The sequence below is a fragment of the Clarias gariepinus genome, chromosome 22, assembly GCF_024256425.1.
Source record: "Clarias gariepinus isolate MV-2021 ecotype Netherlands chromosome 22, CGAR_prim_01v2, whole genome shotgun sequence".
Lineage (NCBI taxonomy): Eukaryota > Metazoa > Chordata > Actinopteri > Siluriformes > Clariidae > Clarias > Clarias gariepinus.
Window position 1 is genome coordinate 10,575,169 of NC_071121.1, and position 17,427 is coordinate 10,592,595.

The 17,427-nt window shown below is 37.9% G+C and overlaps 1 protein-coding gene across 2 annotated transcripts; it reads right to left on the minus strand.

Moving 5' to 3' along the window:
- Positions 1-2,704: 2,704 nt before the first annotated feature.
- eno1a (enolase 1a, (alpha)) lies at positions 2,705-12,906 on the minus strand. 2 transcript variants are annotated; one of them, XM_053482219.1, is made up of 12 exons: positions 12,803-12,906; positions 10,925-11,019; positions 8,842-8,937; positions 7,792-7,850; positions 6,964-7,033; positions 6,686-6,819; positions 6,362-6,584; positions 4,967-5,164; positions 4,131-4,332; positions 3,905-4,013; positions 3,755-3,813; positions 2,705-3,160 (listed from the first exon to the last, which is right to left on the minus strand). In XM_053482219.1, exons 2-12 carry the CDS (start codon positions 11,007-11,009, stop codon positions 3,097-3,099), a joined length of 1,299 nt encoding a protein of 432 aa, XP_053338194.1. In that variant the 5' UTR covers positions 11,010-11,019; positions 12,803-12,906; the 3' UTR covers positions 2,705-3,096. The 2 variants fall into 2 exon arrangements, with proteins under 2 accessions (XP_053338194.1, XP_053338195.1); XM_053482220.1 differs by lacking the exon at positions 7,792-7,850 and adding an exon at positions 8,117-8,175.
- Positions 12,907-17,427: the final 4,521 nt, after the last annotated feature.

Genomic DNA, 17,427 nt, shown 5'->3' on the forward strand with positions numbered 1-17,427 from the left:
ACTTGAACAGACTATATTAAAATAAATCTCTGCTAATACTAGGGTAGACTAACATCATTTGCAGTAGCTAACATACTTGGTTAGGCAGCAAGTCATATTCTAGACATTGATCTTGCCCAGGTAGCAAATTGATGCAGGCTTAAGATCTATCCACATCCTGTCCAAGCTAGCATTACAGATGTGTTTCACATCAGACCAATGTTAGAGTTCACCCAGTGTGATTATTTATATGATTTTTGATCTCTAATTAATTAATTAACTATGCAACTATTTTCAACCATTTTTATTTACCATATAATAATAATAATAATAAAAACCTCATTCACTCACTTATCATCTATAGCGCTTTATCCTGTATACTGGAGACTGTCCCAGGAGACTTATGGCATGAGGACAGGCGGCAATCCATTGCAGAGCAGACACACATACACATTCACACTATGGGCAATTTGGGAATGTCAATTAACCTGCATGTCTTTGGACTGTGGGAGGAAACCCACCAAGCACGGGGAGAACATGCAAACGCTATGCACACAAAGGTGGGAATCAAACCTGGATGGGAATCGAAGTCAGATGCTGAAGGTACAAGGCGACAGTGCTAACCACTACACCACTGTGCCTCCGTTAATAAAAACCTTTGTTTAAAAATACTGAGTTAAAAATACAGTATTAAAAAATACTTTTTTTATAAGAATGACTACTTAGTTCATTAAAATATTTTTTTTTTGTTTTTTCGAAATAAAGTAGAAAATTTTATAACACTTAAAAAATAATTTAACCTGAGTACATTTTCATTTTCAATTGTTTTGATTTATCATAGACTGTCCTGGAATATTGCCAGTATGGCCATACCATGTGATAATCTGATGATATTCATTCAGTACATTTAGGTGATCAGAGGACCAATTTTTTTTTGCCACATAACATTACTGAGCATAGACCAACTAAAGCAAGGCTTGTACAGTGAGCCCTATGCATGACGGGTGCAGCGCTTCATCCGCCACTCTTCTTAACCTGGACTCATTAGACCACATCCCTTTTTTTTCCCATTACATACCAGTCCAGTCTTTATGCTTTCTAGTAAAGACAAGGTTTTTTTTAGTTGGTCTCACTAACTAGAGGTTTTCTTATGGACACACAACTGTTTAGTCTTAATCCTGAGAGTTCACATCCTCCTCGAATTTGACAGCTCTATGTTTATGTGTTTATGTGTATGTGTGTATTTTCACCCAATTCCAATAATTCATCATTTATACCTCTTAATCCTGTGTACGGGCACACTGGGGCTGGAACCTACCCCAGGGGACTTGGGGCATGAGGTGGGGTTCACAGCATTCCAATCCATCTCAGGCCACACACACATACACAGACACTATGGGCAATTTGGGAATGCCAATTTGCCTAATCTGCATGTCTTGTGGGAGGAAACCCACCAAGCATGGGAGAACATGCAAACTCCATGCACACATACCCAAGGTGGGAGTTGAACCCTTGACCGTGGAGGTGTAAGGCCACAGTTCTAACCACTAAATCACTGTGCTGCCTAATCCAATTTAAGTAATTATGTTTTCTTGATTTGACTTTCAAAACAGTGAAATTTTGGCCAGGCTTTTGTCTGTACTTTCATGTTTTGTCCAATCCACTGCTAATGCAAATGAAGGGTGAGGGGAAGAAAAAAAAAATTCCCTTCCCTAGACCTAGGAAGAAAAATTCCAGCAGGGGGAGGCAATCCTTTGCAGAACAGCACCAAGTCACAAGTTAGTTAACATGCAATCATCAGACAATTAGGACAAACAACAATTGTGGTCAGAGGATTGCAGTGTGTTTTAGTTGGAAGAAAAATCTATGCATTGTACATACAGTAATGTATAACCCCAGTAAATAGATAGGCTGTAAAATGCTTTAGATTGTTGCACTTCTCTGAAATGACAGCAGAGGTCAGTAGAGACCACTACAGCAGTGTCTTCAAGGTTTATCATACCCCAGATAGCCCTTTTTTATTAGGCTTAGCACTGGCCATTGTGCACGTTTGCAACATTTAAATACAGAAAAAAACTAAATTAAAATAGCTGGAGATATAGTGCTCAAAAGAATTAAGAGAACACTTAGTGCTGGTTTGATTTGAACCTTACATGCACATATGAGGGGTGTTCAAGTCAAACCAGGACAAAGTGTTTCCTTAATTTATTTTGACCAGTATATAAATGTTTGGTTGTTAATTACCAACAAATTACTAAAATGCAAATAGATCCTAATTACATGTGCACCTTAAAGCAATAGTAAGGATCAGATCCAGTGTTAATGTTACTGTGCTGTCAGGGTATCTTTTGTTACTTGTTCCTCATGCATCATTGTCTGGTAACAGGAGCTGCCCTCCTACCCCAAACTCACACCAGGGAGGTATTCATTCTTTTCCACTCTACTCATGTTGCTGCTCAACAATCCTTTTCAACTCATGGGTGGTCAAACATAACCAACGAATGGAAATTTATGTATTTAATTATAAAAAAAATAGCACTTTTAACAATGGTCATTGTCTCAAAGCAGCTTCACAAAAATAAAAAGAGAATTTATCGAAGTGTGTATGTGTGAAAAAAATTTGTCTAAATAATAATGAGATTGTCCCTACTGAGCAAGCCAAGAGTGACGGCGACACCCTTCCGATTTCCAAGCAGGAAATTGACAAACCAACACACTGACTCGGTGACACTTCCACACAAGTTTATTGTCGTTATGCCATACTTTAAAGTGACACTACATGAGCAACACGAGGAGCACACGCTACACTACATACAGTGCAGAATACTGAACTTAACTCTGAAGTAGTAGAGAACCAGACTCAGTACATCACACAAAAAGCAAATGAAACACCGCACAATACAGTTATAATTAAAAGGATCAGTGCTATTTTTGGGGGAGCCAAAGCATAGGAGGATGGGCGTTCCGTTGGCACAGAAACATTCATGCCGTAGCCTACAGACTTGGACCTTGATTTTCAATGCCTTTTCAGAATCCTTTTGCTCTGGAGAGGGATAACATTGCTTAATGTGTGGGAGCGCAAGTATGGGTAACAGTGGCTAAAGAAAGGCCTGTTCTTCAGATGGGCTTCCTGAAGTTCTGGCCAGCGAAGCGGGCCTTGTCTCCAAGCTCCTCTTCGATCCTACACACAGGGAAAACAAACCATGCTGTAATCAAAACCTTTCCCACTTAGCCAGAATAAAATTAATTTCCCTCCAAATGCCATTTTAATTAAAATGGTATGTACACCATACGTTTAACCTGAATCACTATCCACCTTTAGCATCTGCAGAAAATAATTACATTTCTGTGTAATGAGAAAAGGAAGGAAACTCCTTAGTGTAGACTTCTAAAAGTCTAACAGAAGCTGCTGGCTCTGAGATTTACTTGCAGGTGGTATTTTCATATATTACTATTACTATTCTAGCAAAGCAAAATCTGTATAATTAAGTGTTCTTCCCTCTGTTAGAGATGAGAATAACAGATTGTGTCTAGTCTCATCCCAAATGATTTAATGGTTGCTTAGATTTTTAAACATCTGATGGAATTCATTTACTGCCCTTAGGCTTTCGATATAAATAAGTGTCTGATCTGTTCAATAGAACAGACTCTCAGCAATGTTTTAAAACTCTGGATATCACTCATATGCTACAGATGTAGATTTAAAAATGCTAGCGTATTTGTTAAACATGAAGTACACGCTGTGTGATCTACTGTAGCTCTTAAACAATCGAACCTGAGCAGCTGATTGTACTTGGCCAGACGTTCGGATCTGCATGGAGCACCAGTCTTGATCTAAATCATGACACAAACAAAAAAATATTAGTATTGGTTCATTAATTGTGTTTATTAATACATCAAAGATTTACAGTAGTAACTAACTCACCTGGCCAGTGCAAAGGCCAACCACCAGATCAGCGATGAAGGTGTCTTCTGTCTCTCCGGAACGGTGGCTCACCATCACACCCCATCCACTGGACTGAGCCAGCTTGCAGCTAAACAACAGGAAAGATATGAATACATATACTGGCAAACAAATTTTTCTCTATGTACAATGTGTTACATGCTGGCTTAACACTGAAAGCTATTAGTGTGAAAGTGTGACCACTCACGCCTGGAGGGACTCTGTGACGGAGCCGATCTGGTTGACCTTCAGCAGCAGGCAGTTGCAGGCCTTTTCGGATACGGCCTTGGCGATGCGTTTGGGGTTGGTCACAGTCAGATCATCACCCACCACCTGAATCTTGGTGCTGCCTGTGAACTTGGACCAGGCTTCCCAATCATCCTGGTCAAAGGGATCCTCAATGGAGACAACTAAAGGAGGGACAACATTTAAAAAAAAAAAAAAATTGGTTATGACTTCATGAAAATAGGAATAAATAAATAAATAAATAAAAATTCATGACCAAGCTTGCATTAGCTTTTATATCGAGCATGGATTTTAAATAAATAAATAAATGAATAAAGGCAGTCATCTGTTAAATATAAATCGCACAGAGCTCCTGGAAGCTCAGAGCACACACGGCCCCATTTACTGTGGCCTAAGAGGAACGTACATCAAAGAGCACATTATCGTGACTCAGGTGATGGCTTCAGTGCTTATTCCACCAAAATTAACCCATTAAATGCTTTGTTTTACACTGCAAGCTTAGACACATCAATTTGTTTAAAAGTCAAAAATGACATTAAGGCAAATGAACACTATAAAAGCCTAATTTGTTTGGACTACTTTGACAAAAGTACATTCAGCTTAATGCTAGTGTAGAAAACCCATTTACACCATACCATAAAATTTCTGCTGTGCTTGCATCACTCAGTGTTAAATATCACAAGACTGGAAGCTCTGCATTGTATAATGTATTAGCTGAAGGTTTCAGCAAGCAGCTTACAGTGATAAAAACTTTTTGTGCTCATTCATTCATCAGATTAAGTCCTAAAAGAAACTGACCAGGATAATTGTCAACGAAGCTCTTGTAGATGTTAGCCAGCTGGTCGTGGGTGATGTAACGGCTGGAATCGTCGGGTGACTTAAAGTCCAGGTCATATTTGCCATCTTTGTAGAATTCAGAGGCTGCTACATCCATGCCGATCACAACCTTGTCGGTGTAGCCAGCCTTGCCGATGGCACACTTCAGCAGTTCAAGAGCTGGGAAGAAAATACCATGTTTAAATATGTTTAATCCAAATATTTATGAAATGTCTAATTAAAAGAAAAAAAACATATATATTCTTCTCCTTTTAAGCTCTTTTGCTATTTTTAAGTGAAAAAATGGCTTTTAACAAATACAGAACTTTTCCATTAACGCAACAGCTTCTAAAAACAACCAATTTCTTACACATTGACAAAAATACTGCAAATGCACAAAGTATTAGAATCTAACAATAAACCTATTTTACAGTACATGTATTAGTGTTTAGAGACAACAGTGTTCAGTAGCTGAGAGACATTCAGCATAGTAAACACCTGATCTGAAATTGGAAACCCTGTGCTGCTGCCTAAAGAAGAATTTCCAGTTATAGTACAGAAAATGACTAAAATTAGACGCACAAAAAAAAAAAAAAAAAAAACAACCCTAAGCATCTTAGCAAGTGAACTATTTAAAACTACACTTACAGGTTTCAGATAGGACTAAAATTTAAAAATTTTAAGTGTGTGTGTACGAAAATTTCAAAACAGTTAGTTTTTAAATTAACTAAGGGGAATACAAAAGCAACACAATTAGTGCAAATGTACTACACAGTCATGTGTGTACTAGCAGAAAATAAATGCAGTTTGATGTTACAATTAAATAATATATACACTATACACAATATGGCACCTTTGATGTGGATATGGGAAGAATAAGGTGTCCTATTTCAGTCAATCATATTTTAATCATCTGGCTTTGAGCTTGTTGCCAGGTCTTTAGTTGAACTACAAGTTCATAAATAAGCAACAGACAAACCACAAATATACCTGGTGGATCAAACTCGACACCGGGCTTAGGCTTTTGTTGCTTCCACGACCACCCAGCCCCCAATCCTTCTGTGTAGCCAATTTGGGGCAGTAGATTAAAATAGTGACTTTTGTGCTGCCACATTCTTATTAAATAACTATTCGTGGCATTAAATTTTTGTGAGAGATCTTTCTGTAATTTAACATCAACAACATTAAAGCATTAATATAATCTCTTTGTCCGGGACACATTACACTTGGCTTGTATGAACATGAAAAATATTTGCGTGATCGCATCAGAGCTTCTGAGATTCAGATTTCATAATCATGGATTGCACGAGCACAGAGTAACAGACTTTTTGCAGAAGGAAACACGATGACTCCAACTGCCACTCCATCTTCTCTCACCTTCTTTGTTCTCCAGGATGTTGGGGGCGAAGCCACCTTCGTCTCCCACGTTGGTAGCGTCTTTACCGTATTTCTCCTTGATGACGTTCTTCAGGTTGTGGTAGACCTCAGCACCGATGCGCATGGCCTCTTTGAAGGTGCTTGCTCCAACTGGGAGGATCATGAACTCCTGCATGGCCAGCTTGTTGCCAGCATGAGAACCTCCGTTGATAACGTTGAAGGCCTTGGAAATAAAAACGGGTTTGTTTATTAATGCGTCAGAACTTTCAACAAGAGGATAGATCATGGTCTGGCATGAGCACAAAGAACACAATATGTTCTTACAGGCACGGGAAGGATGACCTCTGGATTTCCAGCAAGGTTGGCGATGTGGCGGTAGAGGGGGATGCCCTTCTCTGCAGCACCAGCCTTGCACACAGCCAGGGACACACCCAGGATGGCATTTGCCCCAAATTTAGCTGAAGATTTACAAACATAGTACTTTAAAAAACAGCTAATTGTACTAATATAGTCTCCAAATCAATACCTGTTCATGCACAGACATTCTTTCCTTAATTTTCAAAAATGATTGATTTCTACATTAATTTGTAAATGTTGCTTACATTTGTTATCTGTACCATCCATGTCAAGCATCAGTTTATCAATCTTCTCCTGGTCCACGACAGACACATCCTGATCAATAACAAAAAGGAAAGAAATAAAAGTAAACAGTGTGACAGCAAGCATTAAGCCATGAGGCTGGGTTAAATCTCATGCAGTTACCACAAAGCTGGTGCAATGTTAAACATGTTCACAGCATACAATGGTTAAAAAAAGGGACATACCATATCTTCAAAAATTATTGGCACCCTTTATGAAAATGAGCAAAAATACCTACAATAATTTTTGCCCCATTACAAATCTCTAAAAGTATTCATGTCCAAATTAATGACATTTTAAAAGACATTTAATTCCTATTAGTTCTCAGGACATACATAATATGTTTTAAAATAACAGTATATAAATAAGAGGTTGCACACCAACTAGTCAACTAATGATGACTAAAGATGACTAACTTCAAGTTATGCACAGACAAGTAAACCAAGATCTCTCTAAAGGCGTCTCAAACGATAAACAGAAAAATAAAAATTACAGAAAGAGACTAGGTTCTGTTCTCGCCAGGGCACATGTCTGCAAGTTTTTCAACAAATAAAAAACAAAACACCAAGTATGAGGAGATCACTATTCATCTTGCACTTTTTTTTTGCTTCTTTTGATAAAGGGTGCCAATAATTCTAAATTGTCCCGAGCAAATTAATGGCTCTCATGATATTTTTCTGTCTGTCTATACACCGCTAATTACTATTCTAAAAATCATCTTATCCATGTCAAAAACCTATGATACACAATAACACACATTCTTGAGTTAGTCAAAGAACAAATATTCCTACCTGGCTAACCAGGGCAGGTGCAATTGTTTTATTGATATGCTCAACAGCTTTTGAGACACCTGCAAGGAACAAGCAGACCATCACTGACCCGGGTGGAGGGGGAACATGCAAAGTTGGCAGTGTTAGACATTAGATCACAGGCCCTGAAGTTGCCCAATTATTTATTTGCGTTCACATGAGGGTGCTTTAACACACATTAGGAGAGTTGCAAAGATTTCTTAGAATTTCTGTGACCTGTTAGTAGCAAAAACAAACTGTACTCCTCATGCTCTGGTACACACAGCTGAGATGACCCTTACTTCAGTTCCTGCACACACTCATTTACCTGGTTACACAAAGCTGGGGCCAAGAATTCATTTACATATTTTACAGCTCTTTTCACCCCTGACAGAGAGAAGAGGAAGGAAAGTGTCAGAAAGAGGAAAGACAGAAAAACAGGAAGGAACAGAGAGTACACTGTGACAGGCCAACAGTAATGAAGATCAGGAAGACTCTGAAATTGTAAGTAAAATGTTAGTTGACTAAAAGTGAAGCAGCTGTAATTACAATAAAATTACTGGGAATTGTCCTAATTGTAAGCACAACTTAAATACAGCAATAATTAAAGAAACATAGTTTCTTTAGAAATCTAGAAACTTCTGCACTAATATTATGAGACTTGATAGAAATATACATTTAAAAGTAAGGCTAAAGATTCTCTACTGGCAATTTTTATAAATAAAATGTCTGGGTTAAATTACAATCCAAAATGTCATTGTATACATTTAAAACTTAATACAAGAATACACCAAACCTTTTCAAACTTTGAAAAATAATTCTGTACTCTGTCCCCGATTCTACATATTAGCAAATCTCTGTGTTTAACCAGTGCATTTATTTTTTACAGCAATGCTACTTTTGTAAACCAAGTGTCATTAAGAGGTCATGATTTCCAAACAATTCTGCCCATATTTAGCAAATGTAACCCGCCAAGTTAATTTTAACATAAAATAAAATTACATCAAGAATATTACATAATTTGTTATTTCTCAGTAAACTCTCTAACCGCACCTTTGCCCAAATAGCGTGTCTTGTCATTGTCACGAAGCTCAAGGGCCTCATAGATGCCAGTGGAAGCACCGCTGGGCACAGCAGCTCTGAAGAGACCTGAAGAAAAAGAAACAAATTACTACACTTAATTAAGTCACATAACTTTCAAAGTATAAATTTATACAGCCCACCATGCAGCTGAAATTCCCCTCCAACAGAGGAGTAACTTTTCCCCTGATGCTGCCCATATAAGGGGATTCCCATAACCCCACCCCTTCTTTCATAAACTGCACGAGGGGTTGCATAACATCACCATTAACCCTTTCTTTCAGTTCTTGCCGTTATATACAGCTCGTGCATGAACAAACACTTTCAAAAAACTGAAATATAGGTTTAAAAAAAAAAAAAGAAAAGAAAAAAAAAAGAGAGAGAGAGAGAATCTAATAATTTACATTACCAGGAAATGTTTCCTGTTATAATATAGTAAAGAATTAGCAATTCTTTCCTATATTAGAGTTAATTAAATTCATTGTCGAGAATGTCATTGTACAGACAGTTGTTTGGCTAAAAGGTAAGTCACGAATTTATATTAAAATGTTCTGACCCCAAAACCGTCATCTAGTTTGTACTTTTAAAAGGAGTCTCCAGTGTCAGTGCTCTAGTCAGAGCTATACTGTAGCTGTTCCTTTGCATTTTCCACCAAGGGAAAGCCTCAGGACAGAGACACAGCAAAGTGCATAACTTTAAAACATTTGTACAAGCTTTTTGTCTCATCAACTTTAGCGCAAATGGGAAGACACAATTAATACAATTGAACATTACTAGAAACCAGATGTGTTTAGAAAATACCCGAGTTAGTAATGGATCATATCATCTCATCACGATTTTTTGTGCTTACCTAAAAACTTGACTAAAAGAACTGACTCGTGTTCAGATCTACATCACTGCAACATGACATAAATTGTTAAATTAAAAATAATCAGAATGATATTGTATTTAATGCAAGTCGCAAGTGTTTCATTTTTTATTTATATTTTTACATGCAGAAATGTATTCATACTGACTAACAGAATTTGTTTTAATGTTTGGTTTGTATTTTTTTCTCGATACATTATATTATAACTGATTCTCTTTAAATATGTCTATTAATTATATTCTATTTGCTTTGGTAGCCAAACTTGATAGGCATAACTGTTTAGTAAACACACCTGATAAAGTTAAACTGGGAATACCTGAGTGAGAGTAAGGCAACAGTGAACACTACAGTAGCTCTCTAAAAATAGCTTTGAGTACAGATGATGACTAAAACTGCACTCAGATTGCAGGGAGAGGGGCTGTCCTTCAGCTCAGTACATTCTGGAAAGCTAACTTAGGCATTTGCTATCCTGGAGGCCTAAGCTTTAAATCATTATTCACCAAGGTTCATTAGCAGTCAGGTCATACGTCTGCACTAAAAAAAAAAAAAAAAAAAAAACCTGCTGCACTAAAGGGCGAAATCATCCTGCATGTAAAAGCATGAGTTCTGACACATTAAGAAACCTTTAAGGTTCATGTCAGAAATCTGGGCTGTCAACCTGAGTTTTTATATTATTTCTACTTTAAATACATTTTGGTCTATAAACCAAGACTTTCGTGCCACCCTTAACTGCCAAGAAAAGGCAACTACACATGTATGAGGTATTTATTTTCATTTAGTGACTTGGCAGATGCTCTTAACCCCAATGACTTCCATTTCATTTTACAGTGAGATGCAATGCAATGCAATACAGGTTGTATAGCATTACAACACCTATTTATATTCATCTACCACATGATCTGCTTCTTCCAGCCTACTGGACCACACACGGGAGACTGATCATGGAGAAAGCAACTTAATGGGTCATTCATTCGGAACAACCTCACTGCCCGTACAGTATACACAGACTTTTGCTTAGTAATTGCTGACAGGCCATCATTTAAATCACCATCCAAACAATGTGGCTGCTGCAGTGAACAATGCTGTCTGAGGAATACTGGAAGAAGCTATGAAGTGCAAAAGTTATGATCTGTATAATTAGCATGCATTTGCAAGTAATTTACTTTTTTGCCATAACGAAATTATTACCTTTCTTGGTGTAGAGATCAACCTCAACTGTGGGGTTCCCACGAGAGTCGAAAATCTCACGAGCATGGATTTTCAGGATAGACATGTTGCAGGATCTGAAAATGAATAAATAAGTAAAACTTTACAGCACACAAACACAATGGAATTTTTTTTTTTTTTTTGGGGGGGGACGGGGACGGGGGGGGGGGGGGTGGGGGGGGGGGGGGTTGACGGACGGACTTAAATGTGTGATTCATTCTAGGAAGAAGAAAGTGCTCATCAGTCACCGAAAGTCTGAATGAATTAGGTTTACTTTGAACTGCATCAGCATGCAAATGATTTTTGAAAGGGGAAATCGGTTAATTTCTTATGACATTTGCTGACTGAGACTCTGCTCAAGCAAAACTGCACATGAAGTCATGGATGTCTCTTTCACTTTTAATAACCTCTTTATCCTCACCAGAGCTACACTATGGCGGATCTGGAGCCCATCTCTGTAACAGTGGGCGTGAGGCAGGAATATACCCTGGATTGGATGCCCGCCAAATCAGAGGCACAATGCACGAGTGCATTCACTCCTAGAAGCCAATCAACCTTCATCCATGTTTTGTGGCAATTTGAGAAAGCCCATGTGGCCAGGATCAAATCATCAACCATGGTGCTGTAAGGAAGCAAGGACTACCTGTTGTACCATCATGATGCTCAATCAGCTCTCTCTACAAGGCATTAGGGAAGCAAATACAGTCTCAACACTTAGGTAAACTGAACGGATAACTTGATAATCATTTATATAAAATCTAGGAACTGATTTTTTTTTAAAGGCAACATCCTTATAGTAAGGCGATAATGCATTTCCAATAAACTGTACCAAAATGTGTTCACCAGCCACCAGATTACTAAAGGATTACTAATTTTCCACTTTCAAAATGATTCATACTAGGCTCTGGACCTGAAACACCACAGAAAAAAGGACAGGCCATGCTATAACATTAAAAGCATATTTATCAAAATATTTAAAATGAGGCAGTGATAATATTTTATGGGTGCTTACTATTTAAGAGTCAATAAAAAAAGGGAAAATTCACAACTACTACATATGCTTTAGTTGGACCAATGGAAAATCTTGTGGCCTTAAATGTCAGTGAAAACTTGCCACTGGCCACAAAACAGCAGGCTGCACAAGATAGACAGCAGCACATGCAGCCTGCACTGAGCATTAACTCTGGGGGGGAAAAAAACTTCCTGAAGTTTATTTTGTGTTCAATATCCTGGATATAAGATTAATCTTGTCTTCAAAAGTCACAACTCAACAGGTTACGGTTAAATAAATAAATAAAAATTAAGCAACTCATCCAAGCTGAACGCTAGCTCAGATTCTGACGTCATCAATCGATTACCATATTTGCGCTATTTTTTTCCGAAGTGTTTAATTCGGTTTGACTGCAGATTGTGAAATTAAGGCCGTCTGAGTCGCAAGGCAGAAAACACGCATTTCTCGTCGATATATACACAATATTTAACACTAAGAATGTTTCACCGTCAAATTTGACATTTTATGGCTACCGGTTTCCATTTCAAGGGCAAAGAAAATCAAGCAAAATCTGTCACTTTATCATGACAGGCGCAGCTCCTGTCTCTTTCCTTCCTCAGACAGCCTATAGACGACCTAATATAGTTCATATTAACACCACGGAATTAAAAATGGTCTTCAATAGCGCTGCAAGAGCAAAATATGAACTTTAATGTTACATTTGAAATTCATTTCCTGGTTTAGCTCTGATAGCTTGCGCGCTTCAATCACCCTCAAACATCCTATCACGAAGGTTAAATTCTAACTCGTGTCATTGTAAACCAAGTCTGTGAGAAATTCTAGGTAAAAATGTGTTGAAAGGGCCTCACCTTGCCTAGCTGTGTGCAAGGACGCTGATCTGGTCACTTCACTCTCCGCAGCAGAAGCAGAGAAGGCGGACGGTTACAGCGCAGCGCAGTGATAACCCCTAAAGGGGAGGGGGGAGAAATCAGGAAGCAGCGCGTGCGGGCTTGTAGAGCTACGTGATTGGCTAAATGGAATCACGTGTTATGCGCTGCAAGGACAAGCGCACGTTTCCTTGAATCATAACTTCATCCAAAATTATTGGAAACAAATGTTTTTTTTGTGTGAGTGTGGTTCAACTTAACAGAATAATAAGATTCTCCAATCGTCTAGGCATTGATACAAGGCATGTGTAATTACAAAACAACAACAACAAAAAACAATCAGTATGCTCATATGAGGTGAATGATGAAGGCGGTACCCAGGCAGCAGCCTACGTGCCGAGCATCAGCTACAGACAGGCTGCGTCACCTGGGGTTAGTCAGTGCATCCGGCACCCAAACCACGAGGAAATTTCCAACCACGTGTAGATATTCGGTTTAATACTACATTCATTTCTTTTGTCATATAAAACATTTTAAATTGAATATTAAACCACAATAATCATTATTTACAAATATAAGCAGTAATTATTTTTAAAATGCATTTAATCCATCCTACACCCATCTTTCAAAATTTAAAACCAATATAAAATACAAACACATTATTCTTTCATAAACAGTTATGTCTTCCCACACTTGGGTCCTCAAACTTCACATACTTCACATGCACAAGGCCATCTTTTCGATATCCGGCACGTGACTGTGTGTTCTGCGCTTGCTTTAGTGATGCTGTGCAAACCCAAGCATCGCCTATGGCCGCCAGTGACGCAGCGTGTATGTGAGTGTATGTATGTGAATCAGTGTTTGACCTTGAAAGGAAAAAGGCGACTCTGTAACTACGACACCTGGTGTCGAATAAAAGAACAACGTTTCCACCATTTTCCAATAAAGTGCTTGATTAGAGACACTTTACGTTCACTGTTGTCTTTCATAGCAGAGTATACTTTATCTTAAAATAAAAATACATATTTTATTTAAAATGCTAACAAAATAAGCCGTAAAATGTAAAGTTTAAAGCATTAATTTCAGTTCCTATCATTTTGCATTAAAATTTATTATTATTTTTAAAATGTTAATAATAACTAAAAAGTTACTAGCCTATATGATAAATAAGAAAATAAAACAATATTAGTGGTTTACACTGTTGCCTTGTACCTTTAGGGTCCCGCTTTGATTCTCGCCTCGGGGTCTGTGTGTGTGGAGTTTGCATATTCTCCCCAGATTGCTTAATGGTTTTCCTCCTGGGACTCCATTTTCCTTCCACAGTCCAAGGACATGCGGGTTAGGCTAATTGGCGTTCAAATTTCCAGTAATGTTTGTGTGAATGCTAACTGGAGGTCCTACCATGGTCATAAAATGGTAATGAATACACTGATAATTACCATTGGCCTCCATGGTCCCTAGTTGGACTACAGAGGTTTCTAGATGGATAGAGGGAAGACCAGAAGTACAGTCTACACTGTAGGTCTAACACCAACTCAGTTCATACCCTTCCCCACCAATGGAGGTCATTCTCTGCTGAGTTCTACCTCAGCCTCTAACTCTATTTTCCATGTCATTACACATACATTATCTTTTTTACATGTTTTGGTAATTGTAAGTTGCATAAGCTCTGAGCAGAGGTCCTCCCTTGAATGTGTTGCTTCACCATTTTTTCTGTTTATTTAACTACTCTTTGTTAACCTTAGGATCTGTCATTTGAGGTTTATGTTTTGTCCCTTGCCCACTTCATGATTGTGCATTGGTACTGTCAATAAAACTTTCCTGTATATGGATCCTACATCTTTTCCTGCATCCGGGGCAGTACAGAAGACTTTGTCTGTTCACATGGATCTAGCAGCGGTTTTAGAATTACACTATGCAGACACTTCTCAAGGCTAACTACAAGGAGCTTCATAGCTTACAGCTTGTTTATGCTGGAATTGAGAAGTTCATCAGTGTTTGCTGAGGCAATACTGCACCCTCTTAAATTCCAGAAGCAGATGTGAGTCAGAGACTTCAGGCTTTAAGCCAAGAAATCAATAGGCCCTTTCAGGTCGAAGATTCAACAGCCCTACCTGAAAAGTACAACATGTTCCTGGGGAAATGCAAAGAAATTACTAATGCAATAATTTCTAATTTTTCTAGCGCTGCCTTAATTTGGTTCCTGACCCAGCTATTACTGTAGCTGATCTTTTAACATCAATAATTATTGCAAGGGTGCTTCATTGGACCACAAATTTACCATATCCAAGAGTCCTTACAACAGGTGTTTGTACTGTTCAAAACAAAAGTTCTGGGAGGCATTTGATCAATATTTTTTTTAAAAAGGATGCAAGGAAGCAACTATTTACTCTTAAATATGTAAGATATGTTAAGGACCAAAGCCTTCATATTGACCTATCATGTAACGATGAGACAATGCACCTTAATTGATTAACTAATTTAGCTTGCGCTATGTACAGACAAAATTCCAATGTATCATAGACACTTTTACAATGAAGATGCAAAGGTAATGTGACAGGGAGTTCAGTGGAAATCTGTCATTTTAATTAATTTTTAGAGGAAAAACTTAGATGAAAAAATTAATATATGTTTTTTTTATTAATAAATTAATTCATTCATGCATTCATTTTGTCATACTCAATCTCTCTGAATGTCATGTTTGCTCTATAAATATCCCCATGACCCACATGGACATGTCCACCACACAATGCTTAGTGACCCAAAAAGCATTTTACCAGTTCTTTCCCCATGGTGCGCACAATCCCATTATTACACAGCTCTCATATAGCCAGCTGTTTCATATTGTCTATACAAAGCTACAAACAAAGAATTTTAAAGTAACAGATTAACACTAATAACAATTAGGATGTTGCCTTTACCTACCAGTAGAGGCCGCTCTCTCCTGAGTTCAAAGGTTTGTTTTCTAGTTGATCATGTTCTAACCCTTGTTTTATCACTGTTAGCCATTAATATGTCGCTCTCTGTTGCTTTAGATCACTCTTTGGATTATCATCATTGCAAAGAATTAACCTCTTTGCAAGTGAAAATATCTTAAATATCTAGTGAAATTTATCTACAGTTTCTTCATATAAGATTACAACAATATATATAACAAGATATAGTGTAAATATTACTTCATATAAGATTACAACATAATACTTGTATTATTGCAAAGATAATTTAGCTTCTTTCAATGCATAAAGGCTTAAAAATTACCTGTCAATAGAACAAGACATTTTTGTTAAAAAATTCTCTTAATAACCTTATATTTGCTTTATCTATACCACTTATCCTGTACAGGGTCGAGAGGGTCACGCACTATGAGCAATTCTGGAACGCCAATTGACCCAATCTGCATGTCTTTGGAGTGAACACTAAGGGCAATTTGTGAATGTCAAGTAAGCTAGTATTCATATCTTTGGACTGTGAAAAAAGACCTAAGTACCCTGAGGAAACCCTGACTCTGGAGGTGCGATGCCACAGTGCCGCCTGGCACTGTCGCCTTGCATCTCCAGGGTCAATCCTGGCCAGGGTCAAGTCCTGTCTGTGTGTATGGAGTTTGCATGCTCTCCCCATGTTTGGAGGGTTTCCTGCGGGTACTCCAGTTTCCTCCCACAGTCCAAAGACATGCAGATTAGGCTAACCGACTTAAATTGCCCCTAGTGTGTGATAGAGCCTGTGATTTTCTATGTGTGACTGTGTGCCCTGCAATAGATTGGTACCCTGTCCAGGGTGTACCCTGCCTCATGATCTTAGTCCTGGGATAGGCTCCAGCCCCCCGTGACCCTATATACAGAATAAAGCTGTATAGACTATGATGAGTGATAATGACACAAGAACACTATGATACAATCAAAGTCCTGAGTGTCACAGGTAATGCAAAAGCAAACAAACAAAAAAAGAAATCTATATAGGTTATCTACTTAAAATGTTAAAGTAGCTAGTAAAAGTTTGCTACCTAGCTTTACCGCTGGTGTTGCCCATACCCTGCTTTACTAAATTAATGAAAGTTAAAATTTTGTGGTGTCTATTTTAATAGGCTAGTTATGTTAATGGTATCATATGTTTAATTCTATTATTCCAATACAATCACAGCAGAGTTGCTGTAACTTTTACATTAAGACTTTAATACAGTAATATTTTTTACCAGCCATGATCGTATGTGGGCGTTGTCACTAAAAGCAATTTCACTGAATGCATGCCGGTGTTACTTTTTTCAATGCTGAAGGCAAGCCTGTTCTTGTCAGCCATGTAGTCTTGTTTTTCAGGGGGAAAAAAACGTCAGGGTCTGTAATTTTGCCTTACAGAATTGTGCCTTAATATAGAGAAAATTTGTACCAATTCTGTTTGCACCCTCAAGGACATTATTTGTACCATGGGGAACCAAAATGTACCTTTTGTTTCATAAACTTGCTGGTATAATATTGTACCTTAATCAAAGATACAAATCATGTCCTTGAATGTACCATGCCAGTGACAAGCCCTTTTGTACCTTTGGGAACTATAAAAAAAAAACATTTTCCTATTGAATAAGACTTTAAATCAATTTATTATCAATGACTATG

Excerpts from the sequence above, each read along its gene's own strand:
- eno1a (XM_053482219.1), bottom strand. The coding sequence starts at position 11,009 with ATGTCTATCCTGAAAATCCATGCTCGTGAGATTTTCGACTCTCGTGGG. Across the intron at positions 8,938-10,924 it reads TGATCTCTACACCAAGAAAG|GTCTCTTCAGAGCTGCTGTG; the intron begins GTAATAATTTCG and ends CTTTTTCTTCAG. Across the intron at positions 5,165-6,361 it reads CATCCTGGAGAACAAAGAAG|CTCTTGAACTGCTGAAGTGT; the intron begins GTGAGAGAAGAT and ends TTTTCTTCCCAG.